The 17380-nt window shown below is 42.0% G+C and overlaps 1 protein-coding gene across 1 annotated transcript in view; it reads right to left on the bottom strand.

Moving 5' to 3' along the window:
* The window catches only part of KCNH2 (potassium voltage-gated channel subfamily H member 2), a 1978218-nt gene that overhangs the window by 1642840 nt on the left and 317998 nt on the right, over nt 1-17380 (bottom strand). The window contains exon 2 of the mRNA XM_086940929.1: nt 2823-3053. Coding sequence (XP_086797055.1) covers nt 2823-3053 — 231 coding nt within the window. The remainder of the gene's footprint in view (nt 1-2822; nt 3054-17380) is intronic.

The following is a 17380-nucleotide window of genomic DNA, read 5'->3' as shown; positions in this document are numbered from 1 at the left end:
TGCTATGAGCCACCTACCCCTGAGAATCCCTCAAACGACCTCTTTGAAAGGTGGAAGACCTGTGATTAAATGTGCAAACCTTGAATCTCCGAGCGAGACCCATCAAATAGCTCTAACCTCATTGAGATATCATATCGATTTAACAAATTAAAAAAACTTGTGGCACAGGCCAGCTGTTCAACTACACACACTCAATGAAGTCTTAGTCTTAACAGCCCACGGTCTGGTAGATGCAGCCATGTGCTTCTGCAAGAGCAGTCATCATGAAAGGCAGTACTTGGGTTGTGATGTGGCATGAGCTGGTAATGACTCATGCTGGGACCTAAAACTGTATATAGGAAGGTGGCGCGGCACTCAAAGCGGCAGTACTACGACCAAACACTTGATGTTGTAAAAGGTGCAAACTCCACCCCAGAGAACAATTGTCAAGGGAGATGCAAAATGTTGAGCTCTTGAAACAAAACAGTATGCTACAAGGGCAAGAGTCTTTGGGAATGCACTGAAGAGGGGCATTCTAAAAAAAACAAGCATTGGCAAAGCCGAAAGATTTTACATTGGCAAACCTGAATTCAAAGAAAATACATTAGATATTAAAATTTAAATGTGATAAAATATAAAAATGCCACCTTCTAAAGGTGGCATGCATATGTTTAAAAATGGCCTATCGCAAAAATACATTTAAAAAGCATGCAATTAAAGCAGGGAGTGGCCCTTCAAACCTGGCACTGAAATAAACAATTTTTTGGTTGAGCCATTTGGTGCTCTACTCACAGATAACAGCATCAGCATTCAACAGTATACCAATGAAAGACAACTCTACTTGAAAGTTTTCTCTGCTTCATATATGCAATGCCTCAAACACTGCTTGCACATCATCCTGACCAGGATGTTCAGCACTTTCCCATAGCTCCACGCAGCCAGGACAGAAATCCTATCATTTTCTAAGAACAACAGACAGTACAAACCTGATTCAATGACATGAAACTAGACAGCTTTGAACCCTAACTTTCACCGAATGCCAAGTCTCTTGTGTTCACCATGGACACCATCCATAGCCTAAACAAAGGCAGTATCAAAAAAGCAAAGACAGTCTGTTACAAGCTCTCTTTTTTTTAAAGTAAGACTTTTTTTCCAGAATGTGACTTCAATACTATTGTTCAAGCCTTTGTACTCTCGCAACTTGATGGTGGTAATGCCCTGTTCCATGGCCTAATAGACTTGAGACTGGCACCCTTACGGTCATCCTACAAGCCACAGCATGCCTCTTCCAAGGCCTGAAGAAATATGACCATATCAGCTTCACCCAAACTCATTGGTACATAGGGTAGACAGCAAATTAGTTGCAATCAACAGTTTTATGTAAGGAAATTCTAAGAATATTGGCCCAGCCCCTATATGTGCAATACATATGTTAATAACCCACAATAATAATAACAAAGAATATTAATTGACAAAAATAAACATGTAAACAGATATGGAGTGACCCAACTGCAATCTGCAGGTTCAGGTTTAGCAGGTGTAACACCACATTTCACTGGAGACTGAATGATACTGAAGTGAATCATACAAAGTTACCCAGAAAAAGACAGGGCACATTTTGTCAAAGAGCTGTTTATGTTATCTACTTATCTTCAGAGTTCTTTCAAAGTGTCACTCTCCTGTCATTCACAACACAGCACTCTCGTTGTTCTGTATCAACTATAAACAATTTCCTGAGGTCTAGTTTTAACGCAAATATAGGGCCCAGATGTATGTACATTACTTGTCCCTGATACCACAATGTCCATGCGTCCCACCAGCACAGGGAATGGTCTTCGATCAGCCCTTGAAGCAATTCTTCTCCCGTGTGCCCATCATTATTCAATTGACCTAACATGCTAAGTATGTATGTGTGCAATCGTCACACAAAATGGCATTCAGATAAATAATGTAACCCATGGACCAGTGTCATGGCTGGAGAGTACCCACAGCCATCAGGTCTCCGCTGAGATCTACAAATTCCCACAACACATCACTATTAAAAAATGAAAGTCTGATGGAAGTCCCTGTGATTTGACAAACCGTAGCCTGTAGAGAAACCCATCCTATTACCCTACAGAGACATAGGGTATGTTTCTCTACAGGTTTGTACTGCTGATACTTCACTAGGGCTGTAGATGACTTAGAGTGATCACTTCACTCTTTGAATCCACGGGCACTGTATTTCCAGTCCTAGGCTTTTCATTGCTATCACATGTGTGAGTCTATTTAAATCAATGGTAGATGTATCAAGACTACATCAACCAGGTTGCATTAGGTTGCTTGTCACATATAAAAGCCAGTACTTGGAATACAGTGTCTACAACATCATGGAGAGTGGTGGCCACCTTAGATTCACCAAAGATAGCACAGTTATCATTGAGTGACCTTCCCCTGCCCTCCCAGCTTTTCAGAGGGACACCACTGTTCAGGTAACATTTGCTGACTACTCCAGAGCTTGTGAGTTTCCCAGGATCATGTATTGAGTAATCAATCAATTCCATCCTCTTTGTTTGCATTCTGGTACTTCGAGTATCGATTCCTATAATGTAATAGACAGCACTAAGAACTAGAATGCAAAGAAAAAACATGGACTGTATAGATTACTTACAAACGGGAGGCAGAAAATCTGACAGTTTTGCTTCTCCACATTACACACAATGTAGAATCACCAATCTACTAGAAGATTTGATTTGCCTTTAGAATAGTCCAGTGGTATTTAAATGTTCCGAGCACACCCTAGTGTGAAGGGTGTACAAGGCATCCAGATGTCATAGAAACCCAAGGACCCAATGGGCTCTTACCATCCTTGCGGTAGAAGGAGATCTCCACCTTCCTCTCCTCAGAGCCCACGAGGGCCTGGGCAATCTGCGACACCGCCATCTTGTTGGTGCCGGGTCCATAAAGGAAGTCGCAGGTGCAGGGTCGCTGCATGATCTCCGCCCGCGTGTAGCCGCACATGTCGCAGAAGCCATCGTTGCAGTAGATGACGGCGCAGTTCTCCACACGTGCATTTGCAATGATGAACTTCCGACCTAGGGCAAGAAGGATGGGCAAACAGCATTAATGTGTGACCTGAAGACAGATATTTTTCTGCAATAACAATTCTGCTGCCAGGTGCCCCATATTTCAATCGAAGAGTTACCAGATGCATTCCTTACACTGGGGGCACTTGACATGGCCTTTCATTTGACAGAATTCTCGAAATTAAAGTCTTTCTTCTGTTCATTTGAATCAATCGGGCTTAAAACACCATATTACATTTGCATGTAAAAAGAAAGTCCAGAAATTAAGCTTGGTGCTTCAGTAATATGGAGTCATCAGGTAACCCCTGCAACTGCTTATAAATGCACTGGCCTATTAACCCTCTGCCCTTGAGAATCAATCTATCTATCTATCTATCTATCTATCTATCTATCTATCTATCTATCTATCTATCTATCTATCTATCTATCTATCTATCTATCTATCTATCTATCTATCTATCTATCTATCTATCTATCTATCTATCTATCTATGTATCTATCTATCTATCTATCTATCTATCTATCTATCCATCACATCACCTTCCTTCACAATTGTAATAAATAGCATTTAACTCTATGGGGATGTACATGTATAGTTTATGTCATGCTGTTTCATGTCCAGTAGCTATAAACACACACATGGATTTATACAGAAACATAGCACCATCTCATTGCCTAGGCCTTCAGTTCTTTTTTAACTTCTGTGGACCCCCACAGAATCACTATTTGAAGCCGGGAACCCCAGCCTAAGCAATTTGTACGATCGAAACCTAAAAATAAAAAAGAACATACTGAAACAAGAATACATTAAGCACAAACATAAATTATGGAATATTTTCTTTACTTGACAATACAAAATATATAAAAATAAATAACATTTTAATTTCAATGGGAATGTTAAAGCTTTTCAAAATGATGTTGAATTTCTAAAATGCAAAGCGATATGTTAGACTCTGGCATATCACTTTATTTTATTTGCTCCTAATGCACCCTCGTTTTGTTGCCGACGCACACTAGTGCTTCAGTTGAAGCCACCAATCGCATACACCACTGATCGCTGTACTTAAACTGCACCCACGAATCAAGTTAAGGAAATCAACTTAATTGTTAGCATCCCATTTCAAATTCCTCCGCATTCACAGTGCTTTAGTATTACTGCAATACTAGTGAAGCAGGTTCTTTGGCAGAATTACAGTTAATCCCATTTATTTAAGAGCAACCACTGATCTGACAATATTTTGCGGCTTCTGTCGGAGTTTCACTCCAATACAATTCTGTCCATTTCGGGGCGAAGGGGAAAAATCAAGCAAGATTTCAGTTGTGGAAGGTCGGAAGCAAAGCTGTTCACTGGCTCTATTTTTATTCAGTATTTTTTCTCTGCCCTTTCGATACTCGTTAGACACATAGCGTTTCACCCTTTAGGATTCTTGGTACCTCGCTGCCAGCCTTGCTTTAAGCAGATAATGTAAAGTGTTCTCACAGACAAATATGGGAATTCAAAAACCCATTGTTGCTACAGCTAGTTTTGCCACATTTAAGTTAACAATTACTCTAAAAAAAAAAGAAACAGTGGCTATGAAATTCCATATTCACGCCCTCAAAGGTAAATGTTATCTTAATAATCACAGGTTGGAGGTCCACAAATTAAATTATGTCGTTCTGCTTAGACTAAACATAGGGCAGATAGATCCCCATACAAAGTGGCAGTGTGCTAGGGCCCTGGATATATAAAACCTAGGATTAAAATATTATGATACCCTTGGTTAAGAGTCATTGCGCAGATTATTCATTTTTAAGCCTGGGCGGTGAACTCCGCTCGAGGAGTTTGCGGAGTTTTCTGCACTCTGCATTACGCAGAGCTCGCGGAGTTCTGAAGAACTACAATCCGCATAGCTGAGTTTTTTTCCTCGCTCGCGTTCGTCAACGTCAAGTTGGCGAGTGCAAGTGAGGAAAATCCACCTCCCGGTGAGATTTTTCCTTGTTCGCGATCGTCAACATCAAGTTGGCAAGTGCGAGCATGGGAAATAAACCTCCCAGCGAGATTTCTCAATGCGGGGGGTCAGGTTTCTCATTGCGAGTGGCCGTTTATGCTCGTGGCCGCTCGCATTGAGAAACTGCCCGTTCGTGTTGAGAAAGCTGCCGTTCGATTAAAAATCTACTCGAGGGGCAGAAAGGAAAGCAGCACCCACTTGTGCTGCGCATGATGCCATGCACAATGATTGCAAAGTGCGGACAAGCATCCGGCATTGAAAATTGCCACAAACCGCATTTTTCTATCGCACTCCTTCGCTTGCGGAGTTCCGTGTAGCCCGGCAGAGTTTTTTTTCACTTCGTGCAACTATTAATTTTGTGTGTGGAAAGTATTTCCTGCTGCTCCTTGTGGAGAAGAGATTTTGAATGGGGTAGGGGATATCAAAAAGGCTTAGTTGCTTCTGGTGTGAGCTTATTAAGCTAGAGGGACCTGGACTTCTGACACATTATTTCAGCTTCTGTACATTTGGAAAATCATTGATAAGGTGGGGTGCTCCTAAAGCCCTCCTCTTGAAAGAAGTATACAATAAAATTAGAATATGAAAATGGTGGCTATGAGGAGGGATTTTGTGGAACTATCCAATTTGTCCATGTATTACAATTATCCATTGGTCAATCGAGGTCCAAACAGAAGTATGTGTCCTTTAGCATCACGTTAAACAAGGAATATGGCTGGGGTAAGCTATGGGAAATGAGGGGGACTACTGTAGCTGTAAAAAAAATTAAGACGATTGCCAACTAAGTTAAATAGGCTTATCTACCGTAAATTATGTACTTGAAGGTGAATAGGCATTGGGCAGCAGAACTGGGTGTGACTCATTAATGAAAAAGTGTATCACTACTGTTTTATGACAAATGGATTGCTGACTATACATTTAAGAGTGCATGTCATATTGACTTAATATGCATTATGATTCTATTTTCCTTTATAATTCTTATGAAAACTTGCTTGTTAAATGTACATTTATTTTATGTATGTTTATACATAAATCTTTTATGTCAACCTAAAAAAATTCCGGAATTAGGTTATCCACTTTATAGGTTGGGCCTATCATAGATCGTAAGCTGTCTGGTTGTGAAACACATATTGTGCTCTAGCAAAAACATACAGGTGCTTACAACCCCTCCTATTGCTTACCATTGGATGGCTTTACTGTCACTCTTATTTGCTTGCATTTTATTGGCTAGCTTTCATTGTTCTGTCTCTTGTGTTTGTCCCTCCCATGGAGCATAGCCTTTTACTATCTCTTTGATTGGCTTGCTTCTGTGCTTTCTTTAAGGGAAATTTTTTTTCTTTTTGTTTAAGCACTCCATGAGAGTGCATGTGTTTTCCAGTTGTCTCCCTTGTGTGCTTTTCTCACTCCCTCACTTTTTTTTTGCCCCTGTGCTTCTCTCCCACCACCAGCACTCATGTTGCCCTATCTTGCTCATGTGTTTCTGCCCCACTGAACCCCTGAACTCCATGTTGCTCTCTTTTGCTTGTATTCTCTCCTGTTGCTTGGCCACCTGCCTGCTGTGTTGCTTCACCTATACCTCAAGTTGCTTCAACTCTGCCCCAGTGTTTCTGCACCCCCACCCTCCACCAACTCCCAAACCCTGACCCACAATGTGCTCATCTATTCAATTTTCTTTTTAAAAAAGCGCTTTCATGCTACGGTTTACAATAGCACGTTTGCACAATTTTTGTAATTTATCAATCCATCTTAGAGCTGTACATTTTTTTTAAAAAGTCTGTTTTGTAGGCACTTGCGTGTGTGTTGAATGCATGTAAGTGCCTACAAAATGATATGGCAGGCTGCATCATTGAATCATTTTTTTCCAGCCATGATGCACAGCAGCCACACTACTTTATAGCGTAGCTAAAAACATTAGCAAAGCCAATGGGTCTTACAAGTGAGATCTATTGTCTTTGCCAATGCTTGCTAGTAGATGGAAGCTGGAAAAAAGCAAGGGCAATATTGATTGGAAATTTTAACATTGTGGTGTGATAACCATCATAACAGCCTCATTTTACCCCGCAAGGAAGCATGTTTACTTTATGTGAAAATAGCACTGCAGTATAGATTATTAGCTTCCTTTTCAGCCTTTTGACAAATAATACCAAGCTCTTTGAAATGTAATTGATGTCATATAATTTCAATATAAATGTAACATGCCCACAGAACAATGCACACGAAGGGCTCAGCTAGAGTGGGACAGTATTCGCGTTTTGGCACAAAATGTCTGCTTGTGGTTGAAACGGGATGGCAAGTGGCTCGGTATTAAACACTTGCTAAAAGAAGGTGGGATATCAGTCACTAAAAAAAGGCCTAATAATCAGGAAAAGACATGTAGTTAAAGGTGTGGATTTACAACATTGTGAATGTTATTGCCCGTTCGGTGCTCGAAACTTGGATTTTGCTGGTAATGGTGCAGTACTGCGGCCCTTGTAACAAGATATACTTGGATTGGTCACAACATCTTTGTCATTGGACTGCTTTTAATGGGACTTTAAAAGGGATAATATATGTTTCCCTTTTAAAACATTTTTTTTTATTCATCATCAGAAAATACAGTTCCACATGATTACAATCAATTATTTCATTCCAAATATACATTTCATTTAGCAGATATACATCATTGTGAACAAGAAAAAACAAAAATTTCATAGGTCATGTAAGTCTTTACACAAACGAGCTAAAATTCATGAAAACAAGAAACAAAAAGTAAGAATTATTATATTATAAACTAATATTGTAGAATAGATTACCCCTCTATTCTTGATTTCCAATGCTCTATCGGTGCCCAAATCCGTTTACCTAATTGCATCGCTTTGCGACCTTTTTTTTCATACAATGCTTTCTCTAATGTATACATTGATAACATTCTTAACCGCATCCGCGCTAGCGGAATTCTGCTCCTGCGCTGAGATATTCAAAAGCGCATGTTACGTGACGAGCTGGGCTAGTCATCAGCGTGCGAGGAGGCTACGCCATGACGAGCCCAGCTCCTCATGAGCGTGGAAGGGGTTAAAAGCCATTGGTTAACTGACAGGGGATTAGGATCCTTCCACTGGGTTGCTATACAAAGTCGGGATATGGCCATTGCAATATATATAAACTCTTGATGAGGGATATCCTGCCCATCTCTCCCCACACCCAAAATCATAATCTCATTTGTTAAGGTAGTTGATATCCTCAATTCATCCCTGAAAAATATTTCGATCGCCTTTTTGAAAGGATTTAATTTTGGACATGCTGAAAACATATGGATAGTATCAGCTTGTGTGCTTTGACATCTGGGGCAAAATATTCCACTAATTCCCCCCCATTGTGCTATTTTATGCGGCGTGTAGTATAATTCATGGAAGGTTTTATAACATTGTGCTTGTAAATTAGCAACTTTAACAATAGAGTTAGCAAGCTGCAGAGATTTTTCCCCCTCATTTCCCACTAAGTTTAACTTCGTCCTCCATTCAGCAAAAATTTTAATCCTATCGTCTTCTTTACATTCACTCAACGCCCCATATAATATATGTTTCCCATTCATTCAAGTATATTCTGAATTTCTTACATACCTAACGATGATTTCATACACTTTATGTGGTCATCAGCATATATTGAGGCCTTTCGATCGTTTTCAAGCCAATAAGTCTTGTTCAAGACATAAGTCTTGTTATTACAAGACTTATGGGTGTAGCAAAGGAAAGGCTTAAAATTCAATGTAGTGAAGTAGTGTGGCTCACTGGTTAGAGGCGGCAGACCCGAGAGCAGAGGACGGCCTGGGACCAGGGTTCGATTCCCGGCGCGGCAGGTTTCTGGACCAGGGTCAGCAGACTCGATACTTCTCTCGCCTCGGTGCCCACTCTGATCAGCGATCACACTCGGCAACTCTGGGCATTAGCTTGCCTCATTTTCACTAACGGCCCCACCAGACCGCCGGGGATGCCTGGTCTCACCCTGGAGATACCCATTAAGGGATCAGCTATTCTGGAACCTTATGTGGGATGTATCTACTTGACAAATCCAGATTGCATAGGATGCAGCATCATACTATTGTTATATCCCATCCTGGACCACCATCAATAGTTGATAGGAAAGGGTTGTGGTCTCTTCATATTCGGCTTGTAATTTAGAGTCGCCTCCTTCAGAAAGGACATTGAAGGACAGCATGTCCCTCGTTCTAACCATGAGAGCATCCCTTCAGTAAAGAGAAGCATTAATATAATGCTATCATAGCAGTAGGATGTCTTCTGGGAGCCGCTTAGGAACACGTGCCACTTGTTTACAATATGGCAAGCATAGCAAAAGTACTAGTAACTATTTGGCATCATTTAGTGCTCATGTTTTCCGTAGGCCAGCCACAAGAAATCTCAAGGCACAGAAGGCAGCAGCTCTTTCTCAGAGAAGGAAACCTAATGATAATTAGGTCCCTTCATGATCTTGCATTGGCTTGAAACTAAATACAGTGGAGTAGGCTTCATATTCAGGAAAGGTCCCATTTCTCTCAGCAAAAAACATGAGTGGACGATCTTATTAAAAGATATATGAAGCCATGGATGGAGCTATAAGAGGACAGACACTAGTTAAACAATTGCCAGAAAATGGCTTACTAAGCGTGGGGACAATCAGGCACATCGACAAATTGTATGGACATCAGAGTAAGAAAAACAACAAAACTATCAGATACAAAAAATCCCAATTTAAATATACCTAGGTGATGGGTACTTGTCAAAAAAATCAACTATACCATTAGCACAAGACCACTTTTTATTAAAGTATGTGCTGCAATGAAGAGTGTGATGGACTAAGATCCCCTTGTCTACTAAATGGCGAAATCTAGATATATATATACAGTTTTTACTAGGGCCTTCCAAATAATTTAACAATAACTGTTTAAATGCAGGAGTCATCAAGTAGATCAATAGATCAAATTTCAACACAGTTCCTCTAGCTTCACCTTCAGTTATGCGCCCTTCCTGGATAACTGAATCACCAGAAGCAGAAAAGCAGGGAAAGACATGAAAGGAAGGTACAACAGAAATAGAGAGAGATAGAGAGAGAGAGAGAGAGAGAGAGAGAGAGAGAGAGAGAGGGAGAGAGAGACTTGATTCAGCTGGGTATTTCTGCACCTCTGAGGGGTTCAGTTAGCCTATTTTGCATGCACCAAGGTAGACATTCATAATTATACTGTCCCAGGGACTCCAAAAACAGAGGCAATGGATCTTAGCAGTGGAACAGATATCAATAGTTCTGGGATACTCCAGTCGATGAAGCAAGGCAGAAAACAAGAAGAGGTGGTGGAAGCGGAGGCGCGGTGTGAACTAGAGCTTCAGCTCTAGCCCAAAATAATCAAGCTCTGTTGCCAGGCAGTGCTGTTGAAGGTGTCTTCTTGTACTGCTGAAACCCATCAACCCAGAAGTGCTTGACGTGAACTGGAAGAGATTCCTAGCCTATCTTTGTGAAGTCTTTCTCTACAAGTGGGTATTTGTTCACACGCGGAGGCCCACTGGTTTCCCAAATACGCCAAGCCTTCTCCGCGAGGACACAGTTCAGATATGTGATGTTGTGTGACTTTGCTGTGTGTTTCTGATACACGGTAACAATTAGGCCACATTTGTGAACTCAGCTTGCACTAGCGTATAAATATCACAAATTACACAACATATTGACACAAGATACACACGCATGATGCCCACATCACTTTTCTCCGCCAAAAGTCTAATATGCTTCGATTTCTGGGAAAGTGTATGGAAATCTTCACTTTAATGTTCCTGATCCTAATTAAAGGATTGGTGAGATAGAGAAAAAATGACCTGATTCATTCTTTCCAAAACATGCGAGTCATTTAATAACTTTCACGAGTGGTTTCCCAGACTCCGGATATAGATTTGGAAAATAAAAATATGTAAAGAATTATTGTTGCCATTTCGAACTGAACATTAAATCTTTTAAGGGCTTAAATCATTTTTCCAGTTCTAAATGGACATTAAGGGCCATATGTATCAAGCTATTTAGCATTCGCAAAGGGCGAAATTCTGCGAATTTCGGCCTTTGCGAATGCTAAATTCCTAAATGGTAGGTATCAAACATTTTTGCATCAAAATAAGGAATCGCAAAATTTGCTATTCCTTATTTTGCGATTGCACTTAAGGAATCGCAAATTTTGCTATTCCTTAAATGCAATGTATCAAAGAAAAAAAATGCAAAATATGCCATTAAGGAATCGCAAATCACCACCAACTTCTAGTTGGTGGTAAGTTGCGAATTCTTTTAATAATGCTTTTTTTAAAAAAAACAAAGGTGCCATATGACGCCCATACATGCCCTTAGGGCATGTATGTGCGCCATATGCCCCCAAATGTCTTTTTCAGGGGTGCAGCAGGGTGTTCTTGAGACACCCCTGCACCCTTGAAAAAATTCCTAATTTGCGATTAGCTAATTGCTAATCGCAAATTGCCCCTTCATTCCTATGGGCCTCCTGGCCCATAGAAATGAATGGGTAATTTGCGATTAGCAATTTGCTAATCGCAAATTAGGAATGGTAAGGAATCGCTATAAAAAAGCGATTTTGTACATACATACCGTTTTGCGAATTCCAAATAGCGATTCCTTAAAATTCGCTATTTGGAATTCGCAAAACGGAACTATGATACATATGGCCCTAAGTCTGATCAAATCTATAATAGGACTTCCCGCTGCCAGTTCTACCGCGATGACCAAGGTTTGGACCGTAGGGTTTGGGTGCAAACTCTTAATCCCTAACCCCCAGCAGCATGAGTAAACACCCACCAATGCTATGCAATTACGAGTTAATTTACACAGAATGGTGAATAATTATGTGGACCTGTGTTTTTCAATGTCAAATTTACACACAGGATTCCAAATTCCATGAGGATGAAGGCCTCCTTATAGCACCTAATCTGAACAGATGGTAGATGTAAGCAGGAACCCTGTGCAGGGAAGTGGGTAATCAAGGGGGTTTGGGAAGCATGGCATAACAGGAGATGTTGTGCGTTTACAACGCAACTTTTACCACGCAGTACCTTTACCACGCAACTTTTACAACGACTTGCGCTGGAGGGCGCTGTAGGATAGGGAATAGTTTAATTTACTGCCCAAAACCTTCCCTACTATCCAAGGGGACTGAAGTTGGAATAGTAAATTAAACTATTCACTATCCAGCGCCCCCCAACGCAAGTCGTTGTAACGACTTGCGTTGTAAAACCTGCGTGGTAAAGGCATGCGTTGTAAAAGCATGCGTAGTAACGACATACATCCATTGTGGGTTGGCATGGGGAAACACTCCATGTTTCCCTTGCTAATGGAGCAGATCAGGAGGGGCGGGACTATGCTTGTGCCCACAGCCACTGTTCATTTTCAATTTGCACATGGTTTTACCAGCCAGATTTTCCAGCTGGTAAAATCTGACAAAGTGTTCCTGCACTTGTAACATCCAGGTGTAGAATTACTGGGTCCTTTTCAATTGGGCAAAATAGTATCCCACCCAAGAATACCACACAACCTATTCGTAATTGGGTCTTAAATCTGTTAATGCCTAAAATAATTTCCCAACTACAAATTCTGACCGGGTTATCTGCTGTAGTTACACATCACAAGTTTCACACTAAGTAAACAGTAGTGAATTAACACGCAAAAAAGAAAAGTATGCTGTGACTCTGAACAGTTACACTGTTTCCACTAAAGTACACCACTAAACAAAACATGAAGTACATTACTAAAACCCAAGTTGCAAGCCTGGCCCTCATAAGTATTACATCATAGCCTAAATTACACATAGGACTGCACCAACTACTGTCAGTCACCAAGCAGGCCATTATTATTAGATATTTCCCAGTATCCCAAGGATTGTAATCTACCCAGTTTTATATTAAATGCAGGTGTAATGAATTCATTTTACAACACACTGCCCTAAGCACCACACTGACACAGAAATATGCCAATTCTTTTGGTGCAATAGAACGAATGTTCTATACCCCAGGACATGATTTATCCCATAGTCTGCACTCATTCTTATTTTTCACATATCTATGTTCTTATGTTGTTTTATCGCCTGTTAACCTGTTGTTTTCTCTAAAGGGGATTCACTCATACCCTATCCCTCCTGGATGAGGTTGTTATTTCTATACATAGTGCCTTGAGTATTGTAAAGTGCTCTGACACCTGTAAGGGACATGTTCGCACTATATAAAACTTTATAAATAAATGAAATAAAATAAATTAAAGCCTCGTAATAGGGCCAAAAATAGCAAAATTTGGTCTGAATTTAATGAATTATGGCAAAAAATAAGGATTAATATGTGATGAAAAACCTTCATACAAATTGGTTTGGATAGCATCAGGGACAGGAACTTAATTGGTTTGAAAATAAATCTGTAGCAAACACCATCTGGAGATGTAAGGTTTTCAAGTAACAATGTATCTTTTTGGTAAATTGCTGCTAAACCTTACAACAATGAGAACTCTTCCATCATATTATTCTGAACACACATATGTTTCTAATCAAGAATTCAAAAAAACACTAGCTGTCTTCTTAATTGAAATAGCCAGTTCCCCATTCATTTCTGAATGCATGTATTTCATTCCCGTCTTTTCTATTACATAGATATGCAGATGAATTTTTTTTACATCAGACAACACTGATGCCAGATTTTTTGTCTTTATTTGACAATTGATAACACTGACCCTGAGTCGAACAGCCTGGCTCTGAGGCGATGGAGGTCAAAAGCGCACCCTGGTTTCAGCATGAGACTACCATCTGGGTCCTTCCTCGTGTACATTGAGAGGAGGTGGCAGCGTACCACGATTTTAGGGATCAGTACCTGAGCCGATCTTTCTACCTGTTCATGCACGAGTGCCGGGCCTACATACCCCCTCGAATACAGCTCCAGTCATGTGTCATGACCAGGCCCTCATATGGCATCCCTGTGTGAATGTTGAGTGTTTCTGTATGCATAGTGTACGGTAACAGGGCTCCATACTGTTTGCAAGGATGTATTTTTGCTGTTTCCAGCAGGATACATTTTAGGTTGCCCCTGGTCTAACATGGCACCAGGTAAAGGTTGTGAAATGGTCCCTGGACCCTTGAAGAGTATTGCCTGCATTCCTGAGGAGAAGGGGAAAACTACAGACAGCAGAGATGTTTATTACAGACATTTTCAGATATATTTTGTGCTTGTTTCAAACAACATCCATAGAAAAAGTTTCTTTTAGCGCAAAACAGGACCTGACATATGAGAAATGAGTGTGTCACAGAGATAACTTGCGATAATGTTAGTAAGTTGCTGTTCTATTACAATATTGAAAATATCCCTGAATATTAGATGTAAACACATTTAGAATTTGGAGGAGTTTTCCTGTGCACTGTCAGTGACCTGGTCAAACAGGGCATGAAATAGCTGAAATTAGATCCTATATTCAAAGCTGTTCTGTACAGGGGGGGGGGCATAATGTGTTTGGCCTAGGGCCCTCCAAATCCTTAAGATGTCCCTGACAGACAGATAAATGTGGAGGGAAGGAGACAGGCCTGCCTTTGGAAATCCTTCTGACCTTTTATAGCACAAGATTGAGGATTAGTGCTTCTAAGTACCACTATTTGTTTAATGGTTAGGGGCAGGGTGAGTCAGCAGAGGCAGTTGCCAGTGGAAGAGAAGTTTCTAGGGAGGGCCTGCCTCTTGTTTCCCTTTGGGTGGTCCATCCCTGAAGGCGGCTGAGAGCCAGGTGCAGAGCATCCCACTTATGCTCCTCATGTTGTGTGCATCCCCGCTTGGGGCCCGCGTCATCAATGTCTGCTGTGGGAGCCAGCCTTGTCCTACAGATAATCTGCCGGCACTGCAGAGGAAAGTGATCTAAGAGAAGAAACCACGCCAAAGTTCTTTCTAAACCGAGACAGAAGACCCACATCCCGTGTCTGAAAAAGCTGCATAAGTGCCCTCCCCACTTCAGTCCATCTGAAGCTGCCTGAGGAAAAGAGGCACTGTGATCCGAACTGGCGTTGCATGAAAGTCAGCGTAAACATTCGGAAGTAAGCGAAAATCATCCACTGCCGGATGAACCAAAGGGTGTTTCTTATTACTTCATTTTTGCATTTTAAGCAAAGGAGGGGGAGTCATTGAAGGAGGCTCTGCCTATCAGTTCTGAAATAGAATATGGTACAGCACTCCCGCTGCAGAGCCAGACACGTGGGGGCAAACACAGCACACCCATGCAGGAGATGCCACAAAAACCTTAAAAACCTACTCATAGAACAGCTATAAAAACGAATCTCACAACATGAAAATAAATTAAATGGAACCCATGCATGACATATTAAATTGTCATAGTTACAGGGAGGCGCGCATCTCTCTACAGTGCAGCAGGCATCTCACATCACATGATCTCGGAACTCTACCCAGGTCCACGCGTATTGACCTCGTCCCCATTGTCGTGAAGCAAATATCGACAATATAAAAGGTTTGTGTGATATCAAAATAATACTATTTTTAGGTCTCGGCTGTCGAAAGCAGCGCATGCGCTGCCCTCAGCATTCGAGAGCTTCTTGCAATCAATTCAGATTCCAAAGCTCACGGAGGCGGAGTTGAAGCCCCGCATATCTTTCTAATTGGTTCTCGTCATGTTGCATGCAAAACGTAGGCTTCTCATTGTAAAGGAGGCTTCTTAGTCCCTCCCCTCCTTATTTCCGCCTTGTCTCCTTTTGCCCATGCCCACCTGGATTTTATCTTTTACCGGCGGCATGACACTCTCAGCTTCATTTGTCCCACGCACTTTTTTCTTCTCACTCAGCTTTGGCAAAGGCAGCCACATGTTTAATTTCGCATCGCGCTTTCACTTAAGGAAAGCGCGATGCGAAAGTAAACATTCGGCTCCCACCAGTGCCGTGGTCTCAGGGTTCGCAAATATATCGACAATATAAAAGGTCTGTGTGCTATCAAAATAATACTATTTTTAGGTCTCGGCTGTCGAAAGCAGCGCATGCGCTGCCCTCGGCATTCAAGAGCTTCTTGCAGTCAATTCAGATTCCGAAGCTCACGGAGGCGGAGTTGAAGCCCCGCACATCTTTCTAATTGGTTCTCGTCATGTTGCATGCAAAACGTAGGCTTCTCATTGTAAAGGAGGCTTTTTAGTCCCTCCTTATTGCCGCCTTGTCTCCTTTTAGCCATGCCCACCGGGATTTGATCTTTCACCGGCGGCATGACACTCTCGGCTTCATTTGTCCCACGCACTTTTTTCTTCTCACTCAGCTTTGGCAAAGGCAGCCACATGTTTAGTTTCGCATCGCGCTTTCACTTAAGGAAAGCACAATGCGAAAGTAAATACACGGCTGCCCACCAGCGTCGTGGTCTCCGGGTTCGTGTTTGACGCCTTCGCATAGCAGCATTTCAACTCCAGAAGCGGAGCCTGTGTGTGTTTTTGCAAGTCGCTGGTGACGGAATCCTTGAAACAGACAGCCAGTCTCTCAGTAGGTCTTCCGCTACAGAGGACATGTGGTTTTTTTTCTACCCAGTCTTGTTTTCACAATGCTGAGACAATCGCACTCATGTGACGTCACTGTACTCATGTGTAAATCACTCACAGCAGACAGACACCTGTGAAAGAGGAGCAGGGCTGGGGAGGGGCGCTTAAAGCTCAAAGGCCGGGAGGAAGGGTGGAGGCGTTTGTGGTGCGTCTGCTGGCCGGGCACACGATTCACAACTCCCCTTTTGTATTGCTTTGTTCGCCCTATGTTGGCAGGGTATGCTCAGACGTGAGTCCCTTGCTCACTTGGCCACTGGATTCAAGATAGCCTGGTTGATGAGGATTATGAATCCGAAACAGGTCCCAGGATGCTTGTTTCCGGTCCAGGGAAGACATGACTTGGCAGTTCGGGCTGGACTGTTCCCATGAGGCACAGGGTCAGAATGATTTGCATATGGCCATGTCTGAACTGGGGTGGCTGAGTGAGCTAAAGAATGGTGATGGATTAAACCCAGATCAGTTGACTGGGGGTGAGTGTTTGATTTGCTCAAACGCTCCGTCCATCATCCCCTTTTGTATCGCTTCGGCCCTCGGCCCACCCCGCCAGAAAGCAAGCCCCTCATTATCACCCAGTGATCTCGTGTTTTGGCAGGAAACAAAGCACTACAAAGTATCGGGATATTCCAAAAATACCGCAGGGAGTGAATGCTAATCTTTCATGGAGGCCCCTGACCTCGTGCTGGGGTGTGATGATTTCTCGGTGCTCGCGCTGAGATTGCGGCATCTGTGGCCCGTAGGGGATGTGTGTGGGAGGGGAGGGGGTGCTTTTCACCAGTAACAGTATGAGGGCAC

The sequence above is a fragment of the Lissotriton vulgaris genome, chromosome 10 (genome assembly GCF_964263255.1).
Source record: "Lissotriton vulgaris chromosome 10, aLisVul1.2, whole genome shotgun sequence".
NCBI lineage: Eukaryota > Metazoa > Chordata > Amphibia > Caudata > Salamandridae > Lissotriton > Lissotriton vulgaris.
Note: the sequence above shows the minus strand (reverse complement) of the source record. Positions and strands in the feature narration are given on the sequence as shown.